The sequence below is a fragment of the Mercenaria mercenaria genome, chromosome 8 (genome assembly GCF_021730395.1).
Source record: "Mercenaria mercenaria strain notata chromosome 8, MADL_Memer_1, whole genome shotgun sequence".
Lineage (NCBI taxonomy): Eukaryota > Metazoa > Mollusca > Bivalvia > Venerida > Veneridae > Mercenaria > Mercenaria mercenaria.
This window is the reverse complement of record NC_069368.1, coordinates 44,510,950-44,527,815: the sequence shown is the minus strand read 5'-3', so window position 1 is coordinate 44,527,815 and position 16,866 is coordinate 44,510,950. Positions and strand designations below refer to the sequence as shown.

At 34.8% G+C, this 16,866-nt stretch overlaps 1 protein-coding gene across 2 annotated transcripts in view; it reads left to right on the top strand.

The window, feature by feature from the left end:
* The window catches only part of LOC123566465 (protogenin-like), a 144,946-nt gene that overhangs the window by 108,547 nt on the left and 19,533 nt on the right, over positions 1-16,866 (top strand). For both annotated transcript variants that reach the window (XM_053549819.1, XM_053549818.1), the window contains exons 6-13: positions 3-161; positions 2,724-2,875; positions 9,469-9,601; positions 10,281-10,418; positions 11,816-11,921; positions 12,818-12,894; positions 13,180-13,368; positions 15,266-15,376. In XM_053549819.1, coding sequence (XP_053405794.1) covers positions 3-161; positions 2,724-2,875; positions 9,469-9,601; positions 10,281-10,418; positions 11,816-11,921; positions 12,818-12,894; positions 13,180-13,368; positions 15,266-15,376 — 1,065 coding nt within the window. The remainder of the gene's footprint in view (positions 1-2; positions 162-2,723; positions 2,876-9,468; positions 9,602-10,280; positions 10,419-11,815; positions 11,922-12,817; positions 12,895-13,179; positions 13,369-15,265; positions 15,377-16,866) is intronic.

Genomic DNA, 16,866 nt, shown 5'->3' with positions numbered 1-16,866 from the left:
AGATGGAAGCGAGGTACGTCACGAAAGAGGAAAAATCAATTTATCGGGTCGGTTGAATCTTCAGTTCACAAACACAATAAGCGACGATGCCGGCACATATAGATGTATTGTACAACACGCCAATGGAAACCTGGCAAGGGACTACCATCTTGAAGTGAAAGGTTCGAGTTTTAAAGTTTACTTAATTTTATTTTGAAGTTTTATATTTCTCGTACCATTGACCTTCATTATATATTTAATTGTTAAGGTGAAGTAGAAAACACCTTCTGCTAGGCTTATTTGCTTGGAAACGATTACTTTGCCCCTTATAACATACAGTGCTACTCGTCGTTATCTATTTCGAAAAGGAAATGAAGCTTTTTTTAACGACGTCGGTATATTTCGAGTCACAGCTGATTCCCGAGAAAGCATAAGCAATTTGTTAATCAATGGTCTATGAGGTATAAGAACATTAAAATAACTGTTGACTTGAAGGGGTGTAAAACAAGACCTTTTATGACTTTAAAGTTCACTTGGTTACACGGTGTCATGAGCGGCACTGCTTCCAGTGCATTAATTCGAGCCCAGTTACTTCTAGTCAAGCTCTTCCTTCTGATAATATATCTTTATTTACCAGTTGTATAGTATAATGAAATGATAACAAGTGCTGTTTGTAAAACACATTTGTGTTACTGCTGGAGTTCAATAAGTGCTTTTGACCCCGCCCACGAATCAATACGACTTTTTATCTTTAACCTTTAGCCTGCTGGCGGCAAGTGAGCCTGCCTTTGCGACCAGTGCAGACCAAGATCAACTTGCACATCCGTCTATACTGTTTGCTATTCACTCAGTGAATTTTCAGTGAATATCCCTTCGATTAATAAATGGTACTGATAGACCAGTCCACATTTGGACATTTAACATGTGACCGTGTTCAGACCAATGGAAAGTACTATTAATATAGATTAAATAATACAGTAGGAACTTCATTTTTGTTTAAAAATAGATTTAAAACAATGAGTAATATACACTTATCGATAAAAAATAAAATAAATTTAGTTGTTTTGTTGTGAATAGCAGGGAGTTTTGCTTTTTGTCCGATATTTTTTAATCTCTATCCCCTTTTAACCGCCTCGATAGCCTAGTGGTAGTACGTCCGCTTCGAGTGCGGGTGGTCGAGGGTTCGATCTCTCTTACCAAAGACGTGAAAAATGGTACCAGTAGCTCCCTTGCTTGGCACTCGGCATTAAAAGGGAAACTTGCCTCTTCTTTTATACCCTCGTGGCGATGGATTCCATCAGGAATGAGTTGTCGAGAGTGATTAATATAAGTTGTAGAACTTGTTTCACAATCGACCTAAAACAGATTAGCATAAACTAACCGCAACGGCTGTTTTTGCAACTGGAGATTAGATTTTCATGTCTAAAATATAGATAGTATCTTATAACTATAAACAACAACTAAGTGTTAAGTTTTAAAGGTAACGTTTTGAAATAGTTGTTTTACCTACGTATGAACTCATAATTTCGGCCTGCAGTCCATCCATTCATATATTAATATACCCTGAAATACCGTGATAAATTATATAAAAAAAAAAGCTTGGAGTTGTAACTTTGCAGACGTTGTTGAACAAAGACAATATAGCGTTAGAACGTGCATGCAATAAAAGCTTATATCAACATCTTATTCAGTCAAACTAAATTAAACTAAAGTTTAAACTCGGTATCACGAATTCCAGGAGAAACCCGGTATCACGAATTCCAAGAGAAACCCGGTATCAAGAATTTCAAGAGATCGAATGTTTTACTTCGTGATAACCGAAATTCGACTTAAAATGATATTTTGTGCACGTATTTTGAGACGGGAATTGAAACTGTCTTTGAGATAGCCAGACTTATTGGATAAGCAAGGTGGAGATATCGAGTTTCAATTGTATTTCTTGACGCATTCATGGCTATTGTGCCTTTGAACACGTGCCGCTTTTAAAGGAAATAATAATGAGTTATATAATGACAGTATGCAGCCGATATTTGAGACAGTCTGAATCCGAAAGAGAAAAGCACATATCAAAAAAGAAGTGAGACAAAGCATTGTTAATGTCAAACCCATTTGTGTGTTTAATTATAGCAAATAATAGCAAAAATATCACACATTATCAATTTGCAATGAATGTTAGATGTACCACGACTTTATTTAGTCCCCTGATGTCTTGTCGGTATATTTAGGACACACACACGCGTAGCTTTAATGTGGGATAACACGTGCATTGCTGCAGAATTACGTTGCACCAAAAAGAAAAGAAGAATGATTTTTAAGTTCTTCTGACCACACTTCATATATAAATGGTTAAGGAAATATTACACGCTTTAGTCGAGAATGTTTAAGCTACTTAAGCTTTCTGGTGAAAAGGCTCATTTCAAACTAGGGAAACCTTACAGGAATGGCAATTGTGTAGTCACGTCAGTCCATGTCCACACGATGATGTCAAATTTTTACCTGAAAAATAAAAATACATGACGATTTTATGGAAGCTTGAAAATGCCATTAGTTCATTTGTCAAGGTGAAACAGTGCACGTGAAATAGTTAATAAAATTTGTGAATGGAATTTTCAGTACAAATGTTCTTATGTCAATGGAAATGGAAAGTCACCTTTGTTAAGCAGAAACATTTAAAAGTTTCTATTTGAAATAATTCTGAAGAAAAATGGTTGAATGGAAGTTTAAACTGCTTTATTTTCCTACAGTGCCGCCGAAATTTACTGTGACACCGTCAGAATACTCCGCTAACGTCCTGGCAGCGATAACAAGGCTGACGTGCAAAGCAACAGGCAACCCGGAACCCACGGTACAATGGTACAAAAACGGGTATAAGATATACCCAGCTCCGGGTGTACAGGTAAACAGTTTGGTGTACTCTAACCCTTCTTTAAAGGGCAAGGAATGCCTGACACAAAGTTAATTCTATATCAAAGCCATCCTCGAGCTTTTCATAACGCTGAAATTTTTTTTTAAAATTGGACCACTTTTGAAAAAGATATGGAAGTTTGAAATTAAAGAAAATGGCTGATGATGGAGACAGCCATTTTAGTGTGTTTATGACGTCATTTACACACTGCTGAATCCTTCATTTAGCAAATGACCTTTTAAATAGATTAATTTCATATTCGATTTTTGAGCGTAAGAGGTAGAACATGGCAATTTCTTTCATTGTAGCTGGATAAAACAGAGAAATTAATCTTACAGAAAAAAGTAAATCAGTTCAAATATGTATCAAGACATTTAATAAATCCGCCATTTTGTTTTTTAGCTCACCTGTCACAAAGTGACAAGGTGAGCTTTTGTGATCGCGCGGTGTCCGTCGTCCGTCGTCCGTCCGTCCGTCCGTCCGTGCGTCCGTCCGTCCGTCCGTAAACTTTTGCTTGTGACCACTCTAGAGGTCACATTTTTCATGGGATCTTTATGAAAGTTGGTCAGAATGTTCATCTTGATGATATCTTGGTCAAGTTCGAAACTGGGTCACGTGCCATCAAAAACTAGGTCAGTAGATCTAAAAATAGAAAAACCTTGTGACCTCTCTAGAGGCAATATATTTCAAAAGATCTTCATGAAACTTGGTCAGAGTGTTCACCTTGATGATATCTAGGTCAGGTTCGAAACTGGGTCACGTGCCGTCAAAAACTAGGTCAGTAGGTCTAAAAATAGAAAAACCTTGTGACCTCTCTAGAGGCCATATATTTCACAAGATCTTCAAGAAAATTGGTCAGAACGTTCACCTTGATAATATCTAGGTCAAGTTTGAAACTGGGTCACGTGCCGTCAAAAAGTAGGTCAGTAGGTCAAAAAATAGAAAAACCTTGTGACCTCTCTAGAGGCCATACTTTTCATGGGATCTGTATGAAAGTTGGTCTGAATGTTCATCTTGATGATATATAGGTCAAGTTCGAAACTGGTTCATGTGCCATCAAAAACTAGGTCAGTAGGTCTAAAAATAGAAAAACCTTATGACCTCTCTAGAGGCCATATATTTCATGAGATCTTCATGAAAATTGGTTAGAATGTTCACCTTGATGATATCTAGATCAAGTTTGAAAGTGGGTCACGTGCCTTCAAAAACTAGGTCAGTAGGTCAAATAATAGAAAAACCTTGTGACCTCTCTAGAGGCCATATTTTTCATGGGATCTGTATGAAAATTAGTCTGAATGTTCATCTTGATGATATCTAGGTCAAGTTTGAAAGTGGGTCACGTGCCATCAAAAACTAGGTCAGTAGGTCAAATAATAGAAAAACCTTGTGACCTCTCTAAAGGCCATATTTTTCATGGGATCTGTATGAAAATTGGTCTGAATGTTCATCTTGATGATATCTAGGTCAAGTTCGAAAGAGGTTCATGTACGGTCAAAAACTAGGTCATTAGGTCTAAAAATAGAAAAACCTTGTGACCTCTCTAGAGACCATACTTGTGAATGGATCTCCATAAAAGTTGGTCAGAATGTTCACCTTGATGATATTTAGGTCAAGCTTGAAACTGGGTCACGTGCCTTAAAAAACTAGGTCAGTAGGTCAAATAATAGAAAAACCTTGTGACCTCTCTAGAGGCCATACTTTTCATGGGATCTGTATGAAAGTTGGTCTGAATGTTCATCTTGATGATATCTAGATCAAGTTTGAAACTGGGTCAACTGCGGTCAAAAACTAGGTCAGTAGGTCTAAAATTATTAAAATCTTTTGACCTCTCTAGAGACCATATTTTTCAATGGATCTTCATGAAAATTGGTCAGAATTTTTATCTTGATAATATCTAGGTCAAGTTCGAAAGTGGGTCACATGAGCTCAAAAACTAGGTCACTGTGTCAAATAATAGAAAAAACGACGTCATACTCAAAACTGGGTCATGTGGGAAGAGGTGAGCGATTCAGGACCATCATGGTCCTCTTGTTTTTGTTGCCATGGAAACAAAATGGCCGCCATTTTGATTATTTGAGTGCTCATCACTTTCTCATTTTCAAGCCGATTTGGACAATTTTTTCACTTTTTTAAATGATTTAAGAAATCCTAGTAGATGGAATTAATATAATAACAATATTGCCTTTCCCTTTAAGTATTTTCAATGAATTATCGAAATATTAATATGCAATATATATTATATTTTCACAGTGAAAAAATCATATATATTTTTCACTGTCATGGTAGATTAAGTCAAAACATGAAGTAAAACGGCATGTGTTTGTTTTACATGTAAGATCTAAAGTCTTTCATTCATGAACACAGTATCTTACATTTTCACTCGTGGCTATGTCACACGTGAAAATATTGTATCTGGTATTCACTCGTGAAAGATATTTCAGTCTTACACTGAAACAAACAAATATCGTCTATACTACGTTTTATAACCGCTTCGGTCTAGAATTGTTCATATCAAATCTTTAGTTTCAAGGTTATTTATATAATTTTGTTTTATGAGACGAAGTATTATTTTGCCACATACTTATCATATATTGACTCTAGTTTAGCGACGTGACATTCTCCAGTTTCATGATACATTGCAACTATATCCGTACACGCTTTTTGTCATCCATTTAAGGTGGTCATTCACATTTGAGCAACATTTTCTGACGCTTTTCAGTTTTCATATATTCTGTTAGAGATTTATTTAAGGAACAAAAAGACCCATTACATAGAGTTAGATCCCTATTGGAAATGTATGGCTTATTATTTTTTATGAAATTTTGTAATTATCTCCCTTTAGTACAAAAGTGTTTAAAAAGTGGACTATTTCTTTTAATTTCCATATAATTTCTAGTTTTACATTTGCATTTGATATATATTGGAATATTCCAAGTATTTGAAACAAAAGACAAGTTTTGAACAACTTGTACCTTCGGAATTAATTTATTTTAAATCTATCTTGGTTGCGCAATATAAATATATACTTGTCAATGCAAATCTTTGACAACTCTAATACAGTAGTGCTTATATTCATAATATTCCTTAAGCAAAATATGTTTATTAAATTTATACTTATGTTAAAAGAACGCTACCAGGATGGGAAAAATCAAAGTTTAAAAGTACTTCCAGTGAAAATCTGATGTGTATTAAGAACTCGATGAACACAAATAAGTGTAAATAATCAGTTCAATGGTAAAGTTTTTAAAAATCCATTAGTTGACCAAAATCTGATTAACCACCTTTAAGTGTTCTGGCCCCGTGTTCACAAAACATTTTCAGTCTCAGCTGAGTTTGATAATGAAACTTTATTTGTCATTTATATTTAAATAGCATGTTTAAAACTAAATTTTAAGTTTACAACTATTTTCAAATGACTTATCAGTATTGATGGTCAGTTTCATTTGGAATTAAGTGTTGAAGTTATAGTAAAATTGATATCAAAATTTCAAACTCAAACTCAGCTGAGACCGAAAAATGTTTTGTGAACACGGGGCCAGGTGACATTTTGTGACAAGGGGTTAACTGCTTCTTCATGTCAATTCTGGTATCAAGTTTTTGCACCGAGGTGATGATTTATCGTATATTACTCCTTTGTAAGAGACCAGTTTTGCTATTTCAGCCAACAATTACGTTGCATAAGTCTATTGCGTATTATGTTTGAATAGAACTGTAAAATCATACAAGGTTGAGTGTGGGTGAATAATTCGTTTACCAACTAGTACAATTATAAGTTCGAAAAAAGTCCATGATTTTGATTAAACTTTCGGGTACCTTGACTCAATGAAACTTAGATCTAGTGTTGTTTCTTTTTTTCTGAACAAAAAATGGTGTAGCTATAACGTTGAAATAATTTGACTACAAATAGAGTACAATACTTTTCATCTATTTTAACAAGCCATCTTATATATTACATATAATACCTTTATTTCTTCTAATAAAAGAACAACATTACCCCCCCCCCACCCCCCCCCCCGTCGGTAACTTGACCGTAATCATTAAACTTACCCCCTTTGGTAACATGACCGTAATCATTAAATAAACGCCTATAGCAATTGCAACATGATTTCAAAAATTGTAAACAATTTTACATAAAAATCTAAGTTTCAATAAATATATCGACAGCCAGTTTGAATTTTCTATAGATAGCAAAAGAGAAAAATATGACCATCAACTACCTTACTAACTACATGCTTATGAAATAAGGTGGTCTAGATAATGAAAAAAAAGGATTAAATATAAAATAAGTTCTTCAACAATCTGATTTAAGAAAGCTTGAAAATTCGAATGGTCTAAAAGTAGAATTCCGGTGGGATGCCAACGTGATCTTTACAGTCAGCTTTTGTATTTACCCAAACTGTCACTATGCAAAAAGTCTGAAACTGCATTATTGTACAGTAGACCTGATATAGCCATATGAGCCGTGCCATGAGAAAACCAACATAGTGGGTTTGCGACCAGCATGGATCCAGACCAGCCTGCGCATCCGCGCAGTCTGGTCAGGCTCAATGCTGTTCGCTTTTATAGCCTATTGGAATTGGAGAAACTGTTAGCGAACAGCATGGATCCTGACCAACTGCGCGTATGCAGAGGCTGGTCTGATCCATGTGGTACGCAAACCCTAGTTGTTTCCATGACGCTCAATATGTGTACTTTACTGAATGGGTAATTAATTAAGTAATATAACAAACATGCCTACTCCGGCACCTTAAAAAACTTTAGAACAGGAAAAACATTATAAATGTAAAAAAGCATACTGTGGTGGTAACATTTAATCAAACACTTACTTTGGTGTACGCTGACCATTCTATATTTAGTTAATAAAACTACCTACTCCATGTTTGTATTAACATTTTATTCCATCTAAGTGCGTTGCAAAATTTCATGCTCTTTTATGTCATTTGTCGGAGTGTGTGACAGGGTGGATCAGTTTTACATAAACTTGAAAAATACAAGAGCAGAAGCAAAAAGGATTTTCAATTTAAAATAAAATATGTCTACAATTGTAGTAAAATGATGAACATTATGTAGGAGGGGAACTATGGGTAGGATAAATTAAATTAATATATCAAATATCGTTAATATTTTACATTAAAAATATATTTAAAAGGTCTGTAAATCTGATATTATAACACAGTTTACAAAATGAATATGGATGTTATCGAGTAAATGGATGTGTGTCACAGTGGTGTGGGAGACGTATTGATTTACTCCAGTCTGTGTGTGTGTCTGTCACAAAACTTGTCCGCACTTTAAGTCAAACAATTCTCATCCGATCTTCACCAAACTTGAACACAATGTGTTTGACCATAAGACCTCGGCCAAGTTCGATAACTAGCCAAATCCACCCAGGCACTTTGGAATTATGGCCCTTGAATTATTGATTGAATCCACTCGTCCAGACCATCCAATTGGATCCACTCGTCCAGACCATCCAGACAAACTAGACATGTTTGACAAACTAGACATTTTTGATAGGAACCATGCTTCTGAACAATCCAGACAAACAAGGCAGTTGTGGGTGACATGCGCTTTTCTTAAAAGCATCTCTAGTTACTATATAATCTACTGAAGTAATCATACTGGCATCTCAATTCGAAATAATTTTCAACACGGATCTTGATTATATTCTTAGTTAAAATACAAACTAGATTCTTTTATTCATTTAGAATGTCATATTCCTATTGAAAACCCATAGACGCCATGTTTAATGTTGCAACGAGACAACAAAAACAATCAAACATCGTAAATTTAAATTCAAAACATCATTATGTCTTTGCCTTAAGATACTTTAGCATTTTTGAGTAGCCAATTTTAATTTTAATCTCACGTCAATTAAACCGAACAATTAGAAGGATGATAAAATTTTTTGCAAGAGTACGATACTGTTTTATATAAAGCAAATGAACCAACTTCAGTCTACAGCCTTCGTTTACTTGATTATGAAAACAAATTTGAAAAAGATTCTGCCCAGTGTCAGACCACTCTGTCCACCTGTCTGTCCATTTGTCGGTCAGCGTCTGAACACTGTATGCAAGCCATAACTTTGTAACTCAGTTTCCAATAGTCTGTGAACGTAAGCAGAGAACTTATCATAAAATTTCCACGCGCGCAGAAATCAGCGTCCTGTCTTCAAAGTTCAAGATCTGGATGGGTCGGCATGTTAGTGCCATGTTTTTGTCATCCAATCGTTAAGTATGTTTTAACTCGGCAAACACGAGTAGGCTAGATAACCTGTTTATTTTTAGTCTTAAGTTTCCCTTCTCCTATCCCCATATGTCAAGAGCACCAAAAGGCCTTATGATTTGACACCTTTTATCTTGGCCAAACCTTTATTACAAGTATATTTCATGTAAAGATAGCAAAATATTTGTTACATCACTGCAGTGTACATTGCTTAGTAGGTATACTCATATATGCAATGTCAGTATGAAATTCTAAGACCTATTCAGCTGAACCTCGACCTTTGGCATCTTGATGTAACAATTGTCGCGCTGGCAACTCATTCTAATATTACGCTTTGTTTAAAATATCATCATTTGCAGGGCACAACTCTTCAGATTAATCCGCAGCTGATACTGTATGGTCGGCTGGAAGACACTGGATATTATCAGTGTATAGCAAACAATTCACTCGGCATTAATGTGGCAACCTCCTGGGTCGTCTTTGAAAGACAGCGTGAGTAGAATATATTCCATTCACTTTCATTTCACTTATAAGTCTGTTCAATTTTTGTCAAAATGCTTAAAGTTTTTAACACATACAAATGTATTGTATACATTAGCAAAAAAAATCTTCAAAAAAGTTCATATGTAATATATCACATTTATACCAGTAGTAAACAGAAACAAAAAGATGTTGGGCGTTGTATAAACAACAGACTGAAGCAATCTTAAGATAAACACTGCCTGTACTCATGATCAGTGACTCGCATGGTTCATTTTTGTCTTTAATTACTGATATATTTCAGCGTTTTAACAACGACGCCAGTATGGTAGTAAGCTGTTTTAAACTTGAGTGTCACTTCTTAGTGTGGAATTTCACTTTGCTATACGTTATCAAATAGAAAAATAACTTGCTGGTTTAGCCGTCAGATATAAATGTGCTATTTTGGAGGCTTAAAGTCTACTCATAAAATGTTTGCAGTATTTTTAAAGAAAACAGCCATGCAACCAGGGACCCAGGCTAAGAATCCAGGAACACCGGTTAGGTTAACTGCCCGCCATTACATAACCGAATATCATGTGTCATATAAAAGTAACATGGCAATTCATCACCTTATGATGACCTGTTTGCTATCCTTTTCATAAATATGAATATAAAAAGTAAACAAGCTATATTATGTTTATTCCTTCAGTTTATACACCGGATATCGTGACAAACGTAACAGCAACGGCCCTTTCCGCCACAGAGGTTAATGTGACATGGTCACCTGCCGCCACACCTGACGGCTATCCAGTAATGGCTTACTTAGTGGAGTATCAGTTCGTGCATGGTAAAATCTGTTTATTTTTCGTGTTTCATCTAACTTATTTTATTTCCTTTTACGTCCCTTGTATATTTTTCTTCTTTCCTACTTTTCCACTCTGTCTGTCCCTGAAATGCCGTTCATTTCCTTAATCGTTGTTCACTTCACCTTTTCTTCCTTTTATTTCCTCTCTTATCTCTTCTTTTTCTCATCCTGATATAATTTCTTTTCTATGCTTTCTTCTTTTCCGGTTTTCTTCGTCCATGCCATCCTTCTTCTCCAGGCTGTCACTTACTTTTTTATTTGCATTTCTTTCTCCATTTCCTCTTCTTATTTTTAACTCTCATGCTGCTCCCCTCTTCTCCACTTTTTGGCATTTTTCTGTTCTCTGACTCTTTATTTCTCTTTTATTACATTCCCTTTTTGCCTTCTTATCTTGTTCTTCTTAATAAAATAACATTTCCGTATATCTTGCAATTTTCACTGTTTGCCTTGTTTCGGTGCTTCCGAGGGATCTACCTTTCAGATTTTATTCTTTTATATCTTTCACTTTGTATTGTTATGCTCCCATTCGAACAAGCGGGGGTAAATTGTTTTACATATGTCTGTCGGTCGGTCAGTCCGCCAAATAACTTAAAAACTACTCAACTCAGAATTTTTAAACTTCGTAGGCTTATAAAGAAAATGACGCCTATTATTTTTGAGGTCAATAGCTTAAAGGTCAAGATCACAGGGACGTGTGAAAATGAAAACAGTTTTCCCTCAATAACTTGAGAACTACTCAACCAAGAATCGTCAATTTTGACAGCGTGATTGGGCTTATAGAGTAGATGACCCGTCTTGTTTTCTGGGTCAATAGGTCAAAGATCAAGGTCCAGAATAACTTGATCAAGAAACTTCAAACCTAGTGGCATGACTGGGCTTAAAGAAGTAAAAGATCTCTATTGTTTTCTGGGTCAGTAAGTTATAGGTCGAGGTCACAGTGGTTTGCAAGCAGTAACTTGAGAACCACTTAACCCAGTATCTTCAAACGTGATAGTATGATTGGGCAAGTCAAATTTTTTTTTGGAGTTAGTAGGTCAAAAGTCAATGTCGAAGTGATCACACGACTGAAAATGGAACAACCCATCATGGGGGGAGGGGGGACGGGGGAGGTCATACTTGTTCCTATTATTTCTCCATTTCAATACATTACTCTATTTTGTTTTGTACTTTTCCTCAAATACTGTTACGTCAATAAATGTTTGATCTGTGTTTATCTGTCAATGTAGGTCTCTTTAATCAGTTCATATTACCACTATTATACCATTATCATCTTTATTCAGTTAAGGACTACTTGAATTATTGTCACGCGAGATAGACCGTAATGATAGTAATAATCAGCTGATATTTTATTTTGCAATTCAAAGTGAGTTTTTTTGTAGATTTGCAATGCCCAGGAAGGTGTAGCTTCCAAACAAAAAGTGAGAGAGATGTATCAAAACCTAATTACGTAGTCATTGATAACCTTCAACCATATACAAAATACAGGCAAGTAGTTTTTACTCACTAACAGTCTCAAAGCCGCTTGAACTTGCAGGTAAGTACTTTGATTTCCAATGATAAATAATAGATCACCAATAAAGTATTTCAGAACTTAATAAACTCATCTCTAAAACTGCACATATGTCAGTTTCATTTGATCCTGTCATTTGCAGTCTTAAATTATCAACAAAGTACAAGCAAGATTGAGAACAAACCTTAATTATTATCTTAATCCATATGCGGAGAAAATACTTAAACCCAGTTCATACATAATGGAACATAAAAGAGCAAGTATTTTTGTTCAAGTTCTTTCAGACTAACGCTCAACTCCTTTCTAGTGGATGTTCAGCTACTTTCTAATGAAAAAAATCCCACCTTTTATGAATGTTCAACTCATCCTCGGAAATGTTCAAGCCACTTTAGATTAACTCCTCCCTTGCCAATATTCCGCACACATCTTACAAATGTTCAGCTCCTTTGTAAGAATGTTCATCTCCTTTCTGGAAATGTTCAGCTTATTTATGGCGAATTTCCAACTCCTTTTTAGAAACATTTCAACCGTTTTGTCTAACTCCTTTCTAGGAAACTTACAGCTTCTTACTGACGAATGTCCAAATCTTTTCTAGGAAATTCTTAACACTTTACTGTTGAAAGTTTTCTTCTTTCTTGCACATATTAATGTTTGGTTAATGCCCTTCTGGCTTATATTAATGTATGGTTAATGTCCATCTGGCCCTTTCAGACGAACATTTAACTCCTTTCTAGCATAATGTTCAACTGTTATTATATATAGTTATCACCTTTTAAGATATTTCAACTCAAATCTGGGGAATTTAAAAATGAAATCGTTTTTTATAAATATCAAATTTGACGGTAAAAGCATTGACTTCTTCTTTGACCAGGTTTGCGGTGCAGTGCATGAATGCCAAAGGAGCAAGTAGTATGTCTAAAGCCGTAACTGTCCGTACATTGGAAGCAGGTATGAAAAAAGGACAATGGTACAGTTTAAATTTCATTCATATTTGTGGTCACAGTAAGCCATATTATACTACATTCAATACTTTTTCTTAGTTAAACTTGTTATAATTACTATAGATTTATCTTGAAATACCTTGTTTGAGTCCATGTCTCTTAGTGTTGAACAGAGAAAAGCAGTTCGTATTTTCTTGTTGCATAATTTTCTCATGAAACACGTAAGAGGTGCTTATTTGTCTTTTTAAAATGACAAATTTCACATTGACCTACTCTAACTTTATCAATCCAGTTCCAATTTCGGTGCCAGATGTTCAGATTATGCCAGACTCGAGCACCAGTTTTCGTGTTGCTTGGACCGAAATTCCGGAATCGGACCGGAACGGAGTGATTACTAAGTACCAGCTAAGTTACGGTACAAAGGACAGAATGATCACTGTCATACAACTTCCGGCTGACACAAAGGACTACCTTGTTACAGGTATGAATAACTTTGTAAATACTTCAGCACCAAAAGTACAAAGTTTAACATGAGATGAATGTACGAAAGTCACAATTAGATTTCGTATAAATTTAAAATGACATGTGATATTTATATATATAGAGTCTAAGCATTTACACTATTTTCGGATTAAATCGGTATGAATGAACTGATGGAGCAGAATTAAATTAATTGATACCACATTTTGCAATCCAAACATATTACCTCGAACATTAAAATTAATTAAAACCCAGTGTTTTTACAATCGGTGTCCGTGTGCCGGAAATAGTTTTTGAAGCCAGCGTGGTCTCTGTATAGCGTGCGTTGTTCCAAACTGCTTCTCTCTTCTTCCATACATCCTTCCCTCCACAAATTGGTTCATTAAATAATACAGCTTAAGTCAGAACATCGGCATATACACGAACAAGAAGACACAAATGGACTAGAACGTCCATCTTTTATTCAGTTGAATTTCATCTAAAGTAGCTTTGGCAAGTGTTATTTATCACTTCTAATGCAATTTTAAAACGCGGATACTAAAATCGTGCATTGTAGTTATTTATAAAGATTACGTTGTTTATCAATTTTGCTATTTAAGTGCAAAAGGTTTAAACATGTCCAACATTTCATTCATAACATGCTATTTTGTAATTTAAGTTTATCTTTAATTTTACGAGCACTTTAAGTCTTACTTTCATTATAACTGAAACAGTATTGTCGGTCCATCGTAACAGGTTTCCCCAAGCCGATATTCAACAGTGATCAAAATTTCTATGTAGAGATAAGACGAACTTTTACGCACCTCAACATTTCATTCATCACATGCTATTTTGTAATTTAATTTTATTTTGCATGACCTTGGCTATGACATAAAGCACCGTCATTTTGTCTTTTCCCCCTTCTATTTTCTATATAAAATGTCCAAAAGTGTCATACGTTTTATTCTGTCATTACTTCTGAAATAATATATATTTCATTCTAACGCGCTCTGATTGTAGCACGCAATTTGATTGGCCTTTGAGTTCAGATTTACTTCTTGTACAGTAGCAAATTTTGTGACTTTTTGTATTGCTTTGCCCACCGCTGAGACGCTACCTTCACGGGTAACTTTCTCTTGGCTTTATATACAGTCCGGCAGTATTTTCTGTTATTATTCCAAGCAGTGTATCTGAATTAAACGACATGGCGGCACTTCAGATTGCAGACCTATAAATACAAAAGTTAAGCTTGTCTCAGGGAAATTTCGAAGCTAGGTTGTATGTTTGATCTGCTGGTTATCAAAACTGACTGCATAAAAATAAATAAAAGATCAGAAATATTTTAATATGATTAGAAATTTTTGACTGTAATAATTTGTTGAAATGATTTCTGTTAGGGTGAGTGCACCAACGTATTCACTGACTGCATGGGTATAACTATTTCTATTATAAAAGTAAATAAAATATCAGAAATATATCAATATGATTAGAAATTTTTGACTGTAATAATTTGTTGAAATGATTTCTGTTAGGGTGAGTGCACCACGTATTCCGAGCATGGGTAAAATTTTATAAAAGTAAATAAATATCGAATATATAATTTGTTGAAATGATTCTGTTGGGTGGTCACGTATCGAGCGGAAAGTATTATGTCGATTTTGTTTAATTATGTTTTACAGCGTAACAGTTCCGTTTTTTGCAATGGAACACGCATATATATAAAAAAAGTGTGTTAACATTTTTGACATATGTTAATACCTGTTAAATCACTATTTAAAACTGCAGTTTTATGCTTGAATATCTGTTGCTATTATTTTTCTTTTACGAATTTTGACAATTTTTTAAAACTTTTGTTAACACCTGAAAAAGGTTTGAGTGACCATGTATGATGTAATGTAACTGCGTCTGTTTTGTTATAGGACTGGAACCAGACAGTGAATACGTTGTAAAGGTTTTAGCAGGAAACTCCAAAGGATTTCCAGATATTGATAATTGGGTATCCTATCGTACGCCAGTATCAAATATTAATGGTAAGTTCAGATGATATCGAAAGAAATTCTACCTAGGTTACACATGGTGTTAATTTAAAAGGTGGTCTTTTACAATTTACAGGTAGGAATTGAAACATAAAAGTGGTTAATTATATTACTTTCTCGTCTAAGAAAGTCTATTAGATATCTTTTATTCTTTTTATAAAAGGACTTTGGTAATGTTCTCCCTTTTAAAATGCTCACACTTAAAACGCTCTATGTTTCTTTATATACCGTTAATATTATGTTTTACCATAACATTTGACGGGTATTAAAGACGCGCCACAGAATGACTGTATTCTTGTGTATTTCCATGATGGTAATTATACATGATTTGCATGGAAAAATTGAGACATACAAGTATCTAGTTTCAAAGTGACAGTGATATATATTAGGCCAAGACAATGTGTTTCATGTCTAAACATTTTATTGAGCGAATAAAGCAGTATGCATAAGAATAAATTTGCAGATGAATTTGTGAAAACATACCGGTATTAATTCACGAAGGGCTTAAATTGTCCACCTGTAACCTCGGAGGACAGCTGTATTATACCAGTATGATTTTCATGCAGTTCATATGGGAGGAAAAAGTAGGTCACTAGGTTGTGGTGGATCTTTAAGCTAAACCAATTGCGATATTTACTCTTCATGTAGCACCCAACCCATTTTTAAGATTAAAATTGGATATAATTGATAATTTAGAAATTGCATTTTTTTCACATTACTGCAGTAAATGCAGATTTATGTGCAAACTTATTCAGTAGTAATTTTTTCATAAGACTAAGGAATGACAGATAAAACTTTGATTATTGAGTTAATTCTTTAGTTAAAAAGTTTACATATTAATGAGACAACCAGGTTAAAAGAAAACATAACTTATTTCTGGCTGATTCCTAATTTCACACTAGTTCTCAATGAACTTGTGTACGAATAAAAGCCATTTTTTTCGTTGGAAAACAACTTCAATAACATAAATTGGTCTTAGAGACTAAGTTTATTTTCTGGTAAACAACAACCGTAGACTTTGATACCACATTCTAGCAGAGTAATGCGACTGTCGCAGCAACAGTTTTAGATAGATTACATGCACAAATACTTGGAGACTTAACCATAAGCCTGTGGCAAGTGGTTTTGCCTTTGCGACAAGTGCAGACCAAGCTCATGGTCTGCACTTTTCGCTATTCAGTCAGTAAATTTTCAGTGAACATCCCTTCGAATAATAAATGGAACTGTCCAAAATGAATGATGGACTAGTCCAATTTAGAAATTTAGCAGGCTGAAGGTAAGACTACCGCCGCCCATTCACAGACTCATTCTAATCAAGTCGGATATTATCTTTCGTTGTTTAGGTCTATGCTTCTAAGGTATCTTTAAGTTTTATTTGTGCATTGCCCGGAAAATAACTCAGTTGGTACAATTTTCGTCTGAACAACTTAAAAGCAACTACCAAAGTAGCAGTCTAGATACCCACTCAAGTGTACCAAATGTAT